The following is a 15,698-nucleotide window of genomic DNA, read 5'->3' as shown; positions in this document are numbered from 1 at the left end:
ACCCAAAAAACTCTAGAAGTGTCTGGTTCTTGTACACAGCCTAGATGGGAGACAGGACCAGCACATGCACTGATAATTGCAAAAATATGCAGCATATTTATTTATTTTTATTTATTTATTTTTATTCTTATGTTAATCCCCATACATTACATCATTAGTTTTAGATGAAGTGTTCCATGATTCATTGTTTGTGCATAACACCCAGTGCTCCATGCAGAATGTGCCCTCCTCAATACCCACCACCAGGCTAACCCATCCTCCCACCCCCCTCCCCTCTAGAACCCTGTTTGTTTTTCAGAGTCCATCGTCTCTCATGGTTCGTCTGCCCCTCCGATTTCCCCCGCTTCATTCTTCCCCTCCTAATATGCAGCATATTTAAAAGTCCTCAGAGTCAGTATCCCAAAAGACTCTCACTGCCATTTCACCTAACAGTGTATTCCCATGTATGAGTCTCTTTATATATGCATGAGAGTATATTTTTCTGTGTTTTTCCCCCGCCTTTTTTTTTTTTTTTTTTTTTTTTGGTCTCCCTGTTATTGGGTCTGTGTCTCTTGTTGTTCATTGAGGATACAGGCTAGTGGGGCACCTGGGTGGCTCAATTGTTTGGTATCTGCCTTCGGCTCAGGTCATGATCCCGGCGTCCTGGGATCGAGCCCCACGTTGGGCTCTCTGCTCAGCGGAGAGCCTGCTTCTCCCTCTCCAGCTGCCCCCTGCTTGTGTTCCCTCTCCGTCAGATAAATAAAAATTTTTTCTGGGCACCTGAGTGGCTCAGTTGGTTGAGCATCTGACTCTTGGTTTCGGCTCAGGTCATACAGTCATAGTCTTCAGATCAAGGCTCTGCACTCAGCAGGGAGTCTGCTGGAGATTCTCTCTCTCCCTCTGCCCAGCCCCCCACCCCCGCTCGTGTGCATGCTTTTTCTCTCTTTCTCTCTCAAATAAATAAATCTTTTAAGTTTTTCTTACTAATACAGTATTTATTTGTCTTCCCTCTGTCAAACCCTGAGCCAACCACTTTCCCCAGACTGCCTGGGTAGGTATAGGAAAAGGAACATACAGGGCAGATGAGACACAGGCAAAAGACCAATGGGAGGTGGAGAAGGCTCCTCACGTGGTGAAGAGGATGAGAAAGGCCACCATCATGCAAAAGAGCCCTAAGGCCCCCAAGAGGGTAAAACCCAGAATGGCGTAGGAGGAGAATTGTTGCTTCAAGGGTTCCTGGCATAACCAATGATGAGGCTCCCAAGCACAGCCCCAGTTCCAGCCCCAGAGCCAGCTCTCCCTACCATGGCAGCCCCAGCCCCAGTGAATTTGGCTGTTGTGTCGATATACCTTGAAATGGTGCTGGTTCAGAAGCTGTAGCTAGGAATAAATAAGGCCAGGGGCCGTGGGGCTGCCAAGCTGCCGAGGCTCTCATCTGTCAGTGTCTCCGGTGGTTAGTACCATTGCAGACAGTGATCAGCTCAACACCTGAGAGGCGCTCCTGACCAAGAAGGAGTTGGAGACACCCTTGCACAGGTGGACATTTTCAGGGGATGAGGGGCTGTGGCAGGAGAGCTGCTCCCAATGCAGAGAAGACAGCATGATCCTCAAGCCTTTTTAAAGCTAGGGGGGAAAAGATACAATTACTTAGCTATATAGCTATTGACATACTCTTAATTCTAGATCAGCTTTGATCAGATCAGATCTTGAATCTGTGAGAAATTTATCACAGTCATCTAAAGACTCTATTTAGTTAAGGATCCTCCTTGCATTATGCTATGCTAAGCATTATAAAAGATAAATCTCAGAGACTTAGAGAAATACCGGTAGAGATTTGCAGCTATGAAGACATATATGACAGTGGGGCACCTGGCTGGCTCAGTCAGGAGAGCATGCCACTCTTGATCCTGGGGTCATGAGTTGGAGCCCCACATTGGATGTAGAGATTACATTAGGAAAAAAATATATATGACAGACTATATATTCTTCTCCTAAGATTTTTCATACTGGTCAGTAGTACTGTATTTTCTCCTGGCATTCACATGGATAAAATTGTAGAAATGTCAGGCCTGTGGGCTCTCTGGAGAGAGCCTCCAGTCCAGTGGTTCTCCGAATGTGATTCTCACACCAGCAGCATCAGCATCACGTGGGAACTTGTTACAAATCCAGATTCTCAGGACCCATCCCAGACCTTCTGAATCTCTGTAGGTGAGGCCTAGCAGTCTGTGGTTGAAGAAGCCTTCTAGGTGATTCTGACGCACACTAGGGACTGAGAACCACTGATTCTAATCCAGCATCTTCCTTTTCAGTGAAAGAAATCAAGGCCCAGGAACATTAGGGTTACATCTCATTACGTCTCAGTGCTGTAGGAAAAATTACATTTTCCTTGGCTTGTTACATCTTTAGATGTTACCTCACCTGTGAGGCCATAAAGATTTTTTCTTTTTTTAAGATTTTATCTATTTATTTGAGAGAGAGAGAGTGAGCAAGAGAGCACAAGCCGGCGGGGAGCAGAAGAGGGAGTGGGAGAGGGAGAAGCAGGCTTCCCGCTCAGCAGGGAGCCCGATGTGGGGCTCGATCCCAGGACCCTGGGATCATGACCTGAGCTGAAGGCAGACGCTTAACGACTGAGCCACCAGGTGCCTCCGTAAAGATTGTTTCTTGCCCTCACTCTTATTGGTGGTTTCCCAAAACTCATTCTTGGACTTAGCCTCCAGAGGTGTCCTTTTCATATCACAGCCCTTTTTGTGGCATCTTATTTTCTACTTTTGTTTGACTTTTTTTTTTTTATCTTCTTTCTCCTCCAGTGTCATCCTTAAAGCTTTTCTATGAGTTCCTTAAAGGAGAGGGAGGGACCCTAACATGTTTTATTTCTCAGCTTAGAGGTGGTTCAGGAAAATGTATTCTAGCGTGCAAAATGCCCCAACATTTTTGCCACAGTTGAATGTTTTCTTAAATCTGTCACTAAAAGGGCGCCTGGGTGGCTCAGTTGGTTAAGCGACTGCCTTCGGCTCAGGTCATGATCCTGGAGTCCTGGGATCAAGTCCCACATCGGGCTCCCGGCTCAGTGGGGAGCCTGCTTCTCCCTCTGGCCCTCTCCCCTCTCATGCTGTTTCTCTCTCTGTCTTTCAAAAAAAATCTGTCACTAAAAGATTTCTGTGCCCAGTTCTTGGCACTAGTGTGCTTCATTAAAAAAACACTGAATTTGCCAACCCTTTCCCATGGGCTTGTGACATAACAAGAGATTATTACTCAAAGAGTCTAGCCCAGGGGTGCCTGGGTGGCTCAGTCATTAAGCGACTGCCTTCGGCTCAGGTCATGATCCCAGGGTCCTGGGATCGAGCCCTGCGTCGGGCTCCCTGCTCAGTGGGAAGCCTGCTTCTCTCTCTCCCTCTCCCTCTCCCACTCCCCCTGCTTGTGTTCCCTCTCTCGCTGTGTCTCTCTATATCAAATAAATAAATAAAATCTTAAAAAAGGAGTCTAGCCCAAATAATTTAATCTCTGGAACACTGGTCCCTGGGACATCTTCTCTGACCACCCCCAGTCAAGGGGTATATGCTCTCATTTTACCATTTATATCATCCTCACTGCATTTATCACAAGTGCAGTTCTACATGTATTTATATGGTAATTTGATTAATGGCTATCTCTCCCCCTAAACTATAAGTTCTCTGAAAGTAAAGTCCAAACCCAATGCTGTATCCCCAGTGCTGAGCACAGGGCTTGACACACAAATTCTACTCATGCATGCCCCATCTGGTGGTGTGACCCAGGGGGCTAACAAGGGCCAGTGACCCAAGAAAGAGTAGGCAAGAGCGATTCAGTCTTACGGCTTTCAAACTTCTTTTTCTAGTAGCAGAACCTTTTTTGTACCCCGCCCCCGCAAATGGACTTCCTGGATTTTGTAAAACATAAAAGTCGTGTTCTTCCTGAGCTACTTCTCTACCTCCTGTTTGAAGTCTCTTTTCTCTAGTCCCATGCCTCTAGATGGGCTAACAGGAGTGCTGTGGTCCTAGAGCTCTGAACAGGCGCTGTGCTAATAGGGAACAAAGAGGTGTTCTGGGGCAGCCTCTCTGGGCCTCTGGTGTTCAGGGGAACCCAGTCCTGGGAAATCTGGGGAGTATGAGCTGGAGAAAGGGTTGTAGCTTGAAATTTATTCACACTCCAAAAAGTCTGAGCTAATAAGCATTCAGCATCCATGCTTTTCCACTCCCTGTTAACAAAAACCAGTTCCCAGCTTCTCTAATCTCTCCTTTGGCTTCCTAGCAGGAATGCTAGATAACTTAAATAAATATGTCTTTCAGCACAACCCAGGTTCTCTAAAGTTAAAGATCATGTACATTTGGCCTGCAGGAGCCTGTTTAACTCAAGATGGCCTTTAGCTCCCATACAGATAATACTATTGGGTCCTAAGTTCAAAAGCATTCCTATTGTTTGGGCTCAAGAAGGAAGGTCTCTCCCCCTTCCCTGACCTCTCTTGGCATGGAAGAGATTTCTTATCCTGGTTTTAATCATCACCAAGCTCCCAGCAGTCACAAGAGTCCTTTTCCCCCCACCCCATCTCCACTCTGCTCCATGCTGCAGTGTCTACCCAATCCCTGCAGTGAAAAGTTACAGCGGGTAGTTTCTGGGTTGGTCGGAGCTGCAGCCCTCAGATGGGGTGTTTATGTCTGATAATCTAGTTTCTTCATTATTTCCCTGGTCAGCCGTAAATGTTCTGCAGCCAGGTGGCCACATTGTCACCCAATATTGTGATTCTCCATTCCCTAATCCTAAAATCCCACATGTGTAGGGGGATATTGGAGACTGTCCAAGAGCAGATCATGATAACAATCAGGTGCTACTCTCCTTGCAGGGCTGTCTCCTGCCAGACCTGAGTGCAAGGACCTCTCCCCTTGCTTCCCCCCCCCACCCCTACATCTGTGGAGGTATTAACATAGGACTTCCATTTGAACCACCCCAAGCTCACAGGAGTATCCCGGTGTTGGTGTCTTGTGACTGCTCATTCCCTCATGAGCTTTCATCTTAAAACATGGAGGAGTATCAATCCTTCTTCCTAATATGGAATCTGCTCAGTCTTCTAGCTCTCTGTCTTCAGGGCTTTTTCTAGCCTTGTTTTGCCCTCTCAGTACATCCCAGCTACAGTATACTCAGGACAGTCATGAGGACAGAAGGATTATTTTTATTCCCTTTCCCCTCCTACTAGAGCCAAACAAACATTTTCTGACCTTTTGACTACACTAATGTGGTGGACCAGTGTTTTCAGATAACAATCTTTGGGAAATCTTAGGGCCCTTTCTGCAGTTACAACTGAGAGTACAAAGCCCATCCCCTAGAACATAGATTAGATACTTTTGCCCCAAGCTGATGATCTAATAAATGTATGAAAGTACATAGGCATGTCCATCTCTCCAGCCCACGTGTATTAGGCAGTGTTCTCCAGAGAAACAGAACCAATGAAGGTATATATAGAGAGGGAGAAATTTATTTTAAGGAATCAGCTCATGTGACTGTTGGAGCTGACAGATCTGAAATCTGCAGGGCAGGACAACAGGTTGGAAATCCCAGCAAGAGTTGGTGTTGCAAACTTGAGTCTGGAGGCAGAATTCCTTCCTCTCCATGGAACCTCAGTCTTTCCCCACTCCCATCCCCGAACCTTCAACTGATTAGATGAGGCCCACCCAGATTGTGGAGGGTGATCTGATGTACTCAAAACCTACTGGTTTAAATGCTAATCACACCTAAAAAGATACCTTCTCAGCAGTGTCCAGACTGGTATTTGATGGACACCACAGCCTAGCCAGGTTGGCACATAAAATTACCCATCATACCTCCTCTGTTCACTTCCCATTCCTGGTTTGCACTTTCTGCCTCTACTTCTTTCATTTTCCCTTAAGAATTTACTCATCTTTCTCCAGCCTATAACTTATTCTCCAGTCCCAGTCACAGGGTACCATTTTTATCTAAGCCATTGCCTTTCCTCTTGCCCCAGGCCACCATCTGATAATAGGAGGCTTTTCAGAGTTCATGTGCCTTCAAGAAAAGATTTTCCCCCAGTGTAAAATCTCCTGGAACTTTGAGATTTTCTGGTGTGTTTTGTTCTTAGGTATTGGAAAGAATGTGGTTTGTGAGAAGGCAGCAACCTCAGTGGATGCCTTCCGGATGGTGACTGCCTCACGCTACTACCCGCAGCTGATGAGCCTGGTGGGGAACGTGCTGCGCTTCCTGCCCGCCTTCGTGCGCATGAAGCAGCTGATCGCGGAGCACTACGTGGGTGCGGTGATGATCTGCGATGCCCGCATCTACTCAGGCAGCCTGCTCAGCCCCAACTACGGCTGGATCTGTGACGAGCTCATGGGCGGCGGGGGCCTGCACACCATGGGCACCTACATTGTGGACCTGCTGACCCACCTGACCGGCCGGAGAGCTGAGAAGGTGCATGGGCTGCTCAAGACCTTTGTGAGGCAGAATGCGGCCATCTGTGGCATCCGGCATGTCACCAGTGATGACTTCTGCTTCTTCCAGATGCTCATGAGTGGGGGAGTGTGCAGCACAGTAACACTTAACTTCAACATGCCAGGCGCCTTTGTGCATGAGGTCATGGTGGTGGGCTCTGCAGGACGCCTCGTTGCCCGAGGAGCGGACCTCTACGGGCAGAAGAACTCTGCCACGCAAGAGGAGCTGCTCCTGAGGGACTCGCTGGCCGTGGGGGCAGGGCTGCCCGAGCAGGGGCCCCAGGACGTCCCACTGCTCTACCTGAAGGGCATGGTCTACATGGTGCAGGCCCTGCGCCAGTCTTTCCAGGGGCAGGGGGACCGCCGCACATGGGACCACACCCCTGTCTCGATGGCCGCCTCGTTCGAGGATGGGCTGTACATGCAGAGTGTGGTGGATGCCATCAAAAGGTCGAGCAGATCCGGGGAGTGGGAGGCTGTGGAGGTGCTGACGGAAGAACCCGACGCCAACCAGAACCTCTGTGAGGCACTGCAACGGAATAACCTGTGAGCCTGCAGGTGGGCTCCCTGCCACGGGGCCGAGGGGCCGGGGAGGGACCAGAAGCTGGCACGGGAGGGCTTGGCCACAGTGTCTTTCATCTTGGGCAGGGTCCAGGTGATGCCCAAGGTGGCCATGGGAAAACACCCCCTCCAATGCTCATTTGCTCCTCAGACTTGCAGGGTGGTGATATAGTTGAGGACTAGCACAGTGTGCCCGGGGTGGGGCTGCCCCCCAGTCTCTGCATAGTCACGCTGGTGAGCAGAGCCAGCCAGAGCTTGACTTGGAGGCTGCTTTTGCCAATTTGTGGTCCTAACTAGGTGAGGTAGCATAGCAGGGACCCAGCTTGGCTGATTGCTCAGCCTGAGGAAAAATGACAAGAAGCCTCGTTTTCATGCCCTTCCTGGGCTAGGGCATCTCAGGAATGGTGAGGGCGTCGAGTCATCCCTCAGGGATCCGCACCTGCCTTCCTTCCCATATGACCAGGCCCTTCTAGCCTCTAGGCTGCCCCTTCCCTGGCAGGGAGGAGGGGTTCTTCATTAGGTAAACTCTCAGGGGCTGTTAACCTGGGGGAAAGGGCCCCCGACTTGGCGGAGAGGAGATAGGGTTCTGGAATATCTGATAAGTGTTAATAAATAAATCAGAAAGTCTGACACTATGTCACGGTTGTTTGTTGTTTGTTTGGTAAATTGGGTTTCTTTAATAATGAAAGGCTTGTTTATTTTTGTAGATTGTTTATATTTTTCTCTTTCCCCGTGGCTTCACAGCAGCTCTGGCCTGCTTTGGATCCATCACGGTCTAGTGGGCTTATCCCCTTGCGACTGAATCCCAGGAGCTGTCCAAGAAAAAGTCGTTTCTCAGACAACAGGACTCGAGACTTCCTGTTTTGTGCCTGTCATGCCTGCTGTCTCAGGGAGATGGGGAGAGCTTGGGGCCTTCCTGGGCCGGAGGTCAGGAAAAGTTCTGTTCTTGCAACCATGGCTTTGGCTCTGGGGAGCCCTGGGAGAGGGGAAGTGAGGAGTGGTCTCAGGGAACCTGGATGGAATGAACTAGAGGAAGGCTCCACATGTTGCCCTATGGAGTGGGTGCAGCCCAGTGCTGCCTGCCCCAGGCAGCCGGTCAGCAGCCTTGCTTTTATTCACTGTTCTATACTGGGACCGCCTTTTAACCATGTCAGAAGTGAGGTGGGTAGGGGAAAAGGACACACACCCCTTTGTTTCCTCTGCCAGCCTCCCCAGATTAGGCCTAGACCCAACTCCTCTTCCCTTCTCTAAACCTCCCTCTCTCTTCCTTGCCCTGGGCTCCTTGCCAGAGAAAGAAAGGCTCAGGGAAGTCTCCCTCTTCCTCTTGGCACCCTTTCTAGAAGTCACCAGGTCAATTTTCCTGTATGTTGCCCTGGTTGAAACCTTGTCCTTGTGAGAAAATAGCAGTGGCTAGTGTTGGGGAATGTGCTTCTTGCATGCTGCCCCCCCCGCCCCGGGAATACACTTCATGCATGTTATTTCATTTAATATCCAAACCGCTCAATGGGGTACCAATATTAATATTCTCATTATTCAGATCAGAAAAGTGAGGGAGAGGCGGGGCAAAGTTATTTGCCTCCTATAAGTTATAAGTGATGGAGCCAGGAAGGAGCCTGGTCAGGGTCATCCATCTACAGAGCCTGACCCTGAACTACTCTTTCCCCAGCACTTGCAGATCTCAGAGACTGAGTGCCCAGGCACTGCCCCTCCCCACTCAGGCCCCCATCCAGGTTACTGCTTCTCTCTGCAACAGGAATCTCAGCAAGGCCTCAGCTAGGAGGTGAACTGCAGAGAGAACCTGCAAGGCAGAATGCTGGTAGAGTTTAAAAAGAGGCTGCTTGGGGCACCTTGTTGGCTCAGTCAGTTGAGCATCAGACACTTGATCTCAGCTCAGGTCTTGATCTTAGGAGTTGTGAGTTCTAAGCCCCGCATGCTGGGTGAGGAGCCTACTTAAAAAAAAAAAAGAAGAAGAAGAAGAAGGAAGAAGGAAGAAAAGAAAGAAAGAGGCTGCTCTCTTCCTCCTGGGATGATCAGATCAGCTCCAGGTCAGTCCCTCTGTGTTATGAGGATGATGGGATCCTTCCTAAATTGGGGGATTTACTAAGAAAGCCCAAGTGTCCATCATACATGACTCAGGTGCTCCTACTTAAGAAAGAGCCAGGTTACTGACCCACAGTGGCACTTATGAAGTTCCATGGGGCTCTACAGCAAACCCCTTGTTTACAAAGACAGGTTCCCAGAAGTCCTAGGGCAGGTGGCAGTGGGCTTGGTGCAGAGCTACTTCTGTGAGGACCCTGGGGTCCTCTGTTGGTACTCCCCAGAGCCTACATCCATGGCCATCCCTCAGACATCTTTACCATCATATATTTCTTGGGTTGGTCCCAGGGAGGAGATGCACCTTGAAGTAGCCCAGATGCCTGTGGCCAAGGAAGCCAGCAGGGTTCTGGTCCTCAGGGGTGACTGTGCCTGCATGCAGTTCCAGGCTTGTCCTGCAGCGCCCCCTCCTGGAGGAAGGCAGCATCACCTCCCAGGACCAGTTCCCTAAATCTCAGGGTCTTCCTTGGGTCAGAGTAGATTAAGTTTTTCCAAGCCACAGAAAAGAACTTCCAAAATACCTATTGCTTATTTCTCACCCCCAACCAAATGTAGGCCTCATACTCACCCAGACAATCGGCAATCAGCCCAGCAGTCTCCTTACCTCCCTGTCCCCAATCTCCCTCCTTTTGCCCTTCTCACTCTTGCACAAGTGACCTCTCCAGAATGCCAGGCCAAGATCCCGCTTGCCTACACCCCTTCTCATCGCTCCCAGAACTGCCCACCCTGCTGTCCTGGTGGCCATGCCTCCACTTCAGCCATGCTAAATGACCCTCCTGCATGGGGCTGACGTCTTTCACATAAACAAGGCTTTTCCCTGGCGTATCCTCTGCTTGGAAGGCCACCCAACTCTCCAGGAGTCAGTTGGAGGGATGCCTCTTCCCTGCTTCCCTGGGTAAAATGGCAGCTCTTTCCTCCACTGAGGTCCCGCCGCCTTGGTCCTCTGCTCTTCAGTGGCATCTGTCACCTTGCATTACACCCAGCGTTTCCCCCTTAGAGTGAGCTTTTATTTATTTATTTACTTATTTCTTTATTAAGAATTTTTTTGATGGGCGCCTGGGTGGCTCGGTTGGGCGACTGCCTTTGGCTCAGGTCATGATCCTGGAGTCCCGGGATCGAGTCCCGCATCGGGCTCCCTGCTCGGCGGGGAGTCTGCTTCTCCCTCTCCCGCTCCCCCCTCTTGTGCTCTTTCTCTCTCTCACTCTCTCTCTCAAATAAATAAATAAAATCTTTAAAAAAAAAATTTTTTTTTGAGAGAGAGCATGAGCCGAGGGAGAGGCAGACTCCCTGCTAGCAGGGAGCCCGATGCGGGGCTCAATCCTAGGACCCTGGAATCATAACCTGAGCCGAAGGCAGACACTTAACCGACTGAGCCACCCAGGCGCCCCTAGAGTGAGCCTTTAGGAACAATAGTAGTGACTTGTTCCTTTCTGTGGCTACTCTCACCCACCCTGCTTAGATAAACCTGTCAGGAAAGAGACCTGCAAATATAGATCAGTTCTTTCTTTGGTGATTACTGAGTATTTCCTACGTCACCTGTTGGAAGAGAGGAACAGAGCTTCCTTGTCAGTGCTGGCCTGGCTCACACCTCCAGCCCAGGAGACCATACAGAAAGCAGATGCTCGGCCTTCTTGGGTCAGGCCTTAGCCAGAGTCCTCAGGTCCAGATCTGCAGGGTTCAGGAAAGGGCAGTGTCTCCCTGGTGCCCAGGGTGTGATTTCATGTGAAGCCATTTCACTCAAGGCCTCTGCTTCCTCAGCCATAAAGTGAGGCAGTCGAGCTCAGTTAATTTTTTTTTTTAGGATTTTATTTGAGAGAGAGCAAAGCGAGAAAGCACGAGTGGGGTGAGGGGCAGAGGGAGAGGGAGAAGGAGACTCCCCGCTGAGCAGGGAGCCCAGGGCAGGGGTGTGAACCCTGGGATCTGAGAGGCTCTCAGCCTAGAGGGTACATGCAACCAGCCTTGATGCCTGATTAGCTTGTAGGAGTAAAGAACGAGCAAAGAACAGGATGGGGTCTGGGGTGACACCCAGGATTTTGGCTTGAACCATTGTGTTGATGGGACACGGGAAGAAAAGCAGATTGGAGGAAGAAGTTATTAATTTAATTTGGAGATCCCTATGTTTAAGGTATATGAGGGACATGCAGGAGGACCAGGAGGCAGCAGGATATGAGGGTTTCCAAAATGGCCAGCACTGGCTGCCTCTTAAGCAGCAGTTATCCAGTGACTTGGCTGCAAGGCTCCAGGGAGAACACTCACACCCACCACCACGCCCTGGCTGCCAGGAGAAAGGCACGGATGCCTCTGTTAGCAGGGCCACCTTGGAGGCAAAGTCTGGTCCAGCTGTGGTCTCCAGTAAGTGGAAAGCATTCCAAAGATGCCACTCTTGGGGCAGGCAAATGAACTGACACCTCAATGGGAGATCCTAAGAGTTGGACCCTCGAGGTCAGACCAAATGCAGGAGGCTTCCCTGGGAGACAGGGAGCAAAACCAAGCAGCTGCTTCCTGTGACCTGGCCATCCCTTTCCTTTCTCTGCCCCAAGTTTCTCCTTATCACCTCCCTCTGCAGCCACACTGTTATCCTGTCTGACCTTCAGGTTCATCTGAGGAGCCTTTAAATGCACAAAACTAGGCCCCAGCCCTGCAGATTCTGATTTGGTTAGGTCTGGGGTCGTGCCCAAGAACGTGTACTTTTGTCAAGTTCTTGGGTGATCCGGATGACCAGTCAGGCTTCAAACCCTGCACCCACCTTCCCAGCCTCTCTTCAGCCATCTTATTTGCAAAATCACCAAGTCTGAGAAAAGGAAAAATGTTTATTTTCAGCAAGTCCAAGGTCCCAAGTAGGGAGAGGGGCCAAATCTTCCCCTGCACCCCAAGGCCTAGGCTGCTGCTCTGGTTCAGACTTGGGAGAAGGGGAGCCACCAGTGGGGGGGGGGGGGGCAGGAAAGTCACTTGTACTGAGGAGAGAGCGGAGGTACGAGTGGGGCTGCGCAAACACTCAGCATCTTGTCGATGTCCACCTGGGCGGACTTATCCACCTCAGCCTTGAGGCGGCCGCTGCCCCCCAGCCTGGGCAAACACCCAGGGTCCTCTCCCACCTCCTCTCCCAGGGGAACCAGAGCATGGGTGGAGGACACAAATGTACTGGGGCAGGGCTGAGAGAGGCCCGAGGCCAGCTCACCTGCCACGGGCAGCAAGGCCTGCAGTTGCTCCACACCGGCCTCCTCGGGGACCAGGGCCAGCTCCAACTCAGGCTCCGTCTCTGCCTCAGCCTCCCTGCCCCCCTCCCCTGCCTCATTAAGCTCAGGATTGCAGTAGTTGATGTACTGGTACAGGGGCCGCAGGCGCTGGGCCTTCCCTGCAAAGACCCGGGGCAGGGCAGGGGCTGGAACACCCACGCTGTGCCATGTCAGGGTTCCATCAGGCAGGAGGAAAAGGGAAGGCCCAGGGGCTGCCACTCACGCTCTAGCCCCAAGGTCTCTGAAGGGGCAGACACTGTGCTGGCCAGAGCTGGGAGCACTGGAGCCCCCAGACTCTTGCGCTTCTTGGCTTTTTTGTGCTGTTTGGCAGATGGGAAGGGCTCACTCTGGCTACTCTCTGACTCCTCCTTCTGCAGTGGCAGCCCCTGTAGCATCTCTGCTTCAGCCCTAGGATGGGCTTGGTGGCTAGGCCCTGGGAGGCTGGGGGACAGGAGGCCTAAGGAGCCAGCCTCCAGCTTTGGCTCCTGTGCCCTGACCATAGGGAATAGCCCTGCCTGTCTACCACCTGGGGCCCAGATTCTCATCCCCTTCCTGGTCAGTGAGGCTCTGGGCTGGACGGGGGACTAGAGCTCATGTGAGCTCAGTACCCTACAAGGCCTTGAGACTCCTCATCTGGATGCCCAACCCCCCCCCCCCCCCCCCCCCCTACCCCCGCTGCCAATGCCAGGGCTCTTCAGGAACAGAGGGAGTGAGGAGTGATGGTGGTGGCAGGGGACAAGGATGCACTCTGTAGGAGTGTGAGCCCAGCCAACCCCCTCCGCCAGCCCTGCAGCTCCTTCCCTCTGAAAGCTCCCTCACTTGACAGGCTTCCTCTTCGGACCATGACTGGTCCTCACAATGGAGGCCATAGGCCTGGGGCCTCTCTCCTCTAGTGAATCCACCTCTAGCTTGAGCCTCTCTTCCTCCAGCTTGAGTTGTTCCTCCTGGAGCCTTGGCTCTGAGACTGGTCCTGTTGGGCACTTGTCTTCACCCAGGCTCCGGCAGGCCTCATAGGCTGGCGCCAGGCACGGGTCTGCCATCACCGGACACTAGAGGGACACATAGGTAACTGGTCACCAGGCAAAAGATACAGGGCATCAGTCATGAGACACCTGACAAACACCAAATGCAGATGAAGGGCACCAGCCCGTGCCCCTCCCTGCCGTGGAGCTTGTCCTGGCAGTTAGGGGGGCGTCGCACAGAGTTTGGCCTCTTAGAGTGCCCCGGACAAGTGTTTGAAGACTACACAGCCTGACGGTCACCTCAGAGCTCTGAGCGTGGCCACCGGACGACTCCGCGAGCTGTGCCGGCCCCGCAGCGGTCCTCTCCTGGGCCCCTGGCCGTCTCTCGCCCCCGGCTGAGGTCATGGCTGCGCGGGGTCAGCGCTTCCTCGGAGGTTGCTTGCGGGGAGGAGGGAGAGAGGCCGGACTTGCGGACCTGGCGCTGAGCCGAAAGACCCGCCGGCGAGGGCAGGCGGGTGGGAAAGGAACCTGACGGTGGCTCCGCTCCACCCTCAGCTGGAACTACAAGCCCCAGAAGGCTTTGCGCCAGGGGGCCTTGGCCCCTGACCTCGGGGACGGAAACTACTGTTGCCTGGCAACAGCAAGCCCGTGGGGTTGTAGCAGCGGGCGGCAAAACTGCTCCGGTGAGTTCCTTGCCCGAGTGTTGCGAGGAAGGGGTCGCGAACTGGGCAGGAAAGTGGGTTAGGAGCGGAGGCGGCGAGCGCTGGCGGGGTCGGGCTGCGCGGCGGGGACCGGGAATGGAGGGCGCCGCTGGGGTCAGGGTCCGGGCCCAGGACCGGGGAGGAGGCACTGGGCTGAGAAAGGGGCCTCTGTGCACCGTTGCAGGGCAGCGACAGCGGCATGTGCGAGGGCCCATCCCGCATCTCGGGGCCCATCCCTCCAGACCCTACGCTCTGCCCTGACTACTACCGGCGGCCGGCCTCGGGTGAGTTGGAGGGGTGCGGCGCGGCGTGGCGAGGCCCGAGCGAGGTTCTGGCTCCGCTCCACCACTGAGCTCCGCACTGAGCTCCCCGTCTGGCTTGTCAGCAGCCCAAGGACGCCTTGAGGGAAACGCGCTGAAGCTGGACCTGCTGACTTCGGACCTCGATTTGGACGCCACCCCTCCGCGTGGCCCCCCCGTAGGTCCCGGAGCCAGAGAGATCCTGGAGCTTGGCCGGCGTGGCGTCGGGGGAGTGCTGCTGCAACTCGGGGGCATCTCCCTAGGCCCTGGGGCCTCTCCCAAGAGTAAGTTCAGACAGAAGGGGCAATGAGGCCAGTATGAGGTCAGACGCTGAGATCAAAACCGTTGCTTCTCCTTCCCAGATCTGGGTTCAGGCTTTGCCTCCCTGAGTGTCATTTTCCCCAACTATAGAAGGAGGGGGAAATGCACTTACTTCCTCACGGGAGAGGACTGAATGAAGTAGTTCCCAGGAACCCTAGTTCAGCTTAATGAATTCATGCATCAGCGAAACATTGTGTGTTGAGTGCCTCCTGCATGCCCGCCCTGTAGGTGCTAGAAAAACAATAAACAAGTGAAGAGATGGATATAATATACAAGATGATTATTGGTGTACTTCACAATAAAAATGTAGAGAATAATCAAGGACAGAAGAAGATAATTACTATGTCAGGAAGGGAATGTAGTGATGTGTATACTGTTTTAGATGGAGAGGTCAGGGAGATCTTTCTGTAGGAGGGCGGGTGTGGGCCCAGTGTGTGAACTCCAACTGGGAGTTGGATCTCCTGGGCTATATGTAGGTTAGAGTCTGGCAACATCTTTTTCCAGGGAAGGACCGTAAAGACCATGAGAAGGAGAACCTGAAGCGGATCAGGGAGATCCAGAGGCGCTTCCGTGAGCAGGAGCGCAGCCGGGAGCAGAGCCAGCCCAGGCCCCTGAAGGCTCTGTGGCGCTCGCCCAAATATGACAAAGTGGAGTCCCGGGTCAAGGCCCAGCTGCAGGTACCTACCTTGGAGAGCCAGAAGCATTGTTCATCTTGTTGACTGATAGGCAGTTATACTCAGATCCGAGTTATGGGGAGGGATGAAAATCACAGGGGACTAGGGTAACAGGGGCTAAGAAATAGCTGATTTGCGCAGAGTCGGGCTGGGGTTTCCTCAGAAGTGGCGATGGCTGGGTGATCCTGAGGGGCAAGTAGGAATTAGGCAAGGGGAGAATGGAAGAGAACATTCTACTGAGATGGAACCTCACAGAAGTCCTAAGACCAGAGGGAGTGTGTGCAGTGGGATGTTGTGTACCGGGGAGAAGAGCATGATGCCAGGCTAAGAAGTCAGCTGGACCTACATCATAAAGGATCACATAATCCACTTTTCTTTCTTTCTTTCTTTCTTTCTTTCTTTCTTTCTTTCTTTCT

The 15,698-nt window shown here is 52.3% G+C and overlaps 3 protein-coding genes and 1 pseudogene across 3 annotated transcripts in view; 2 read left to right on the top strand and 2 right to left on the bottom strand.

Annotated features, from left to right (window-relative positions):
• GFOD2 (glucose-fructose oxidoreductase domain containing 2) overlaps positions 1–7,609 on the top strand; it is a 37,209-nt gene extending 29,600 nt beyond the window's left edge. The window contains exon 3 of the mRNA XM_021703613.1: positions 6,086–7,609. Within this exon, the coding sequence (XP_021559288.1) occupies positions 6,086–6,984 (899 nt within the window). The 3' untranslated portion in view covers positions 6,985–7,609. The remainder of the gene's footprint in view (positions 1–6,085) is intronic.
• Positions 1,105–5,865, bottom strand: LOC110593683 (annotated as a pseudogene).
• Positions 7,610–12,034: 4,425 nt separating the features above from the next.
• On the bottom strand, positions 12,035–13,692 carry C16H16orf86 (chromosome 16 C16orf86 homolog). The gene is made up of 4 exons (XM_021703623.1): positions 13,588–13,692; positions 13,150–13,374; positions 12,549–12,795; positions 12,035–12,444 (listed from the first exon to the last, which is right to left on the bottom strand). Exons 1-4 carry the CDS (start codon positions 13,690–13,692, stop codon positions 12,035–12,037), a joined length of 987 nt encoding a protein of 328 aa, XP_021559298.1.
• A 250-nt stretch (positions 13,693–13,942) lies between these two features.
• ENKD1 (enkurin domain containing 1) overlaps positions 13,943–15,698 on the top strand; it is a 3,683-nt gene continuing 1,927 nt past the window's right edge. Inside the window, exons 1-4 of the mRNA XM_021703636.1 lie at positions 13,943–13,970; positions 14,173–14,272; positions 14,377–14,571; positions 15,113–15,285. Coding sequence (XP_021559311.1) covers positions 14,188–14,272; positions 14,377–14,571; positions 15,113–15,285 — 453 coding nt within the window. The 5' untranslated portion in view covers positions 13,943–13,970; positions 14,173–14,187. The remainder of the gene's footprint in view (positions 13,971–14,172; positions 14,273–14,376; positions 14,572–15,112; positions 15,286–15,698) is intronic.

The sequence above is a fragment of the Neomonachus schauinslandi genome, chromosome 16, assembly GCF_002201575.2.
Source record: "Neomonachus schauinslandi chromosome 16, ASM220157v2, whole genome shotgun sequence".
NCBI classification, from domain to species: domain Eukaryota; kingdom Metazoa; phylum Chordata; class Mammalia; order Carnivora; family Phocidae; genus Neomonachus; species Neomonachus schauinslandi.
Note: the sequence above shows the minus strand (reverse complement) of the source record. Positions and strands in the feature narration are given on the sequence as shown.

Coding starts and splice junctions, on each gene's coding strand:
- C16H16orf86 (XM_021703623.1), bottom strand. CDS start 13,692: ATGACCTCAGCCGGGGGCGAGAGACGGCCAGGGGCCCAGGAGAGGACC. Junction 12,796..13,149: donor ATGGTCCGAAGAGGAAGCCT/GTCAAGTGAGGG, acceptor CCAAAGCTGGAG/GCTGGCTCCTTAGGCCTCCT. Junction 12,445..12,548: donor AGAGACCTTGGGGCTAGAGC/GTGAGTGGCAGC, acceptor GGGTCTTTGCAG/GGAAGGCCCAGCGCCTGCGG.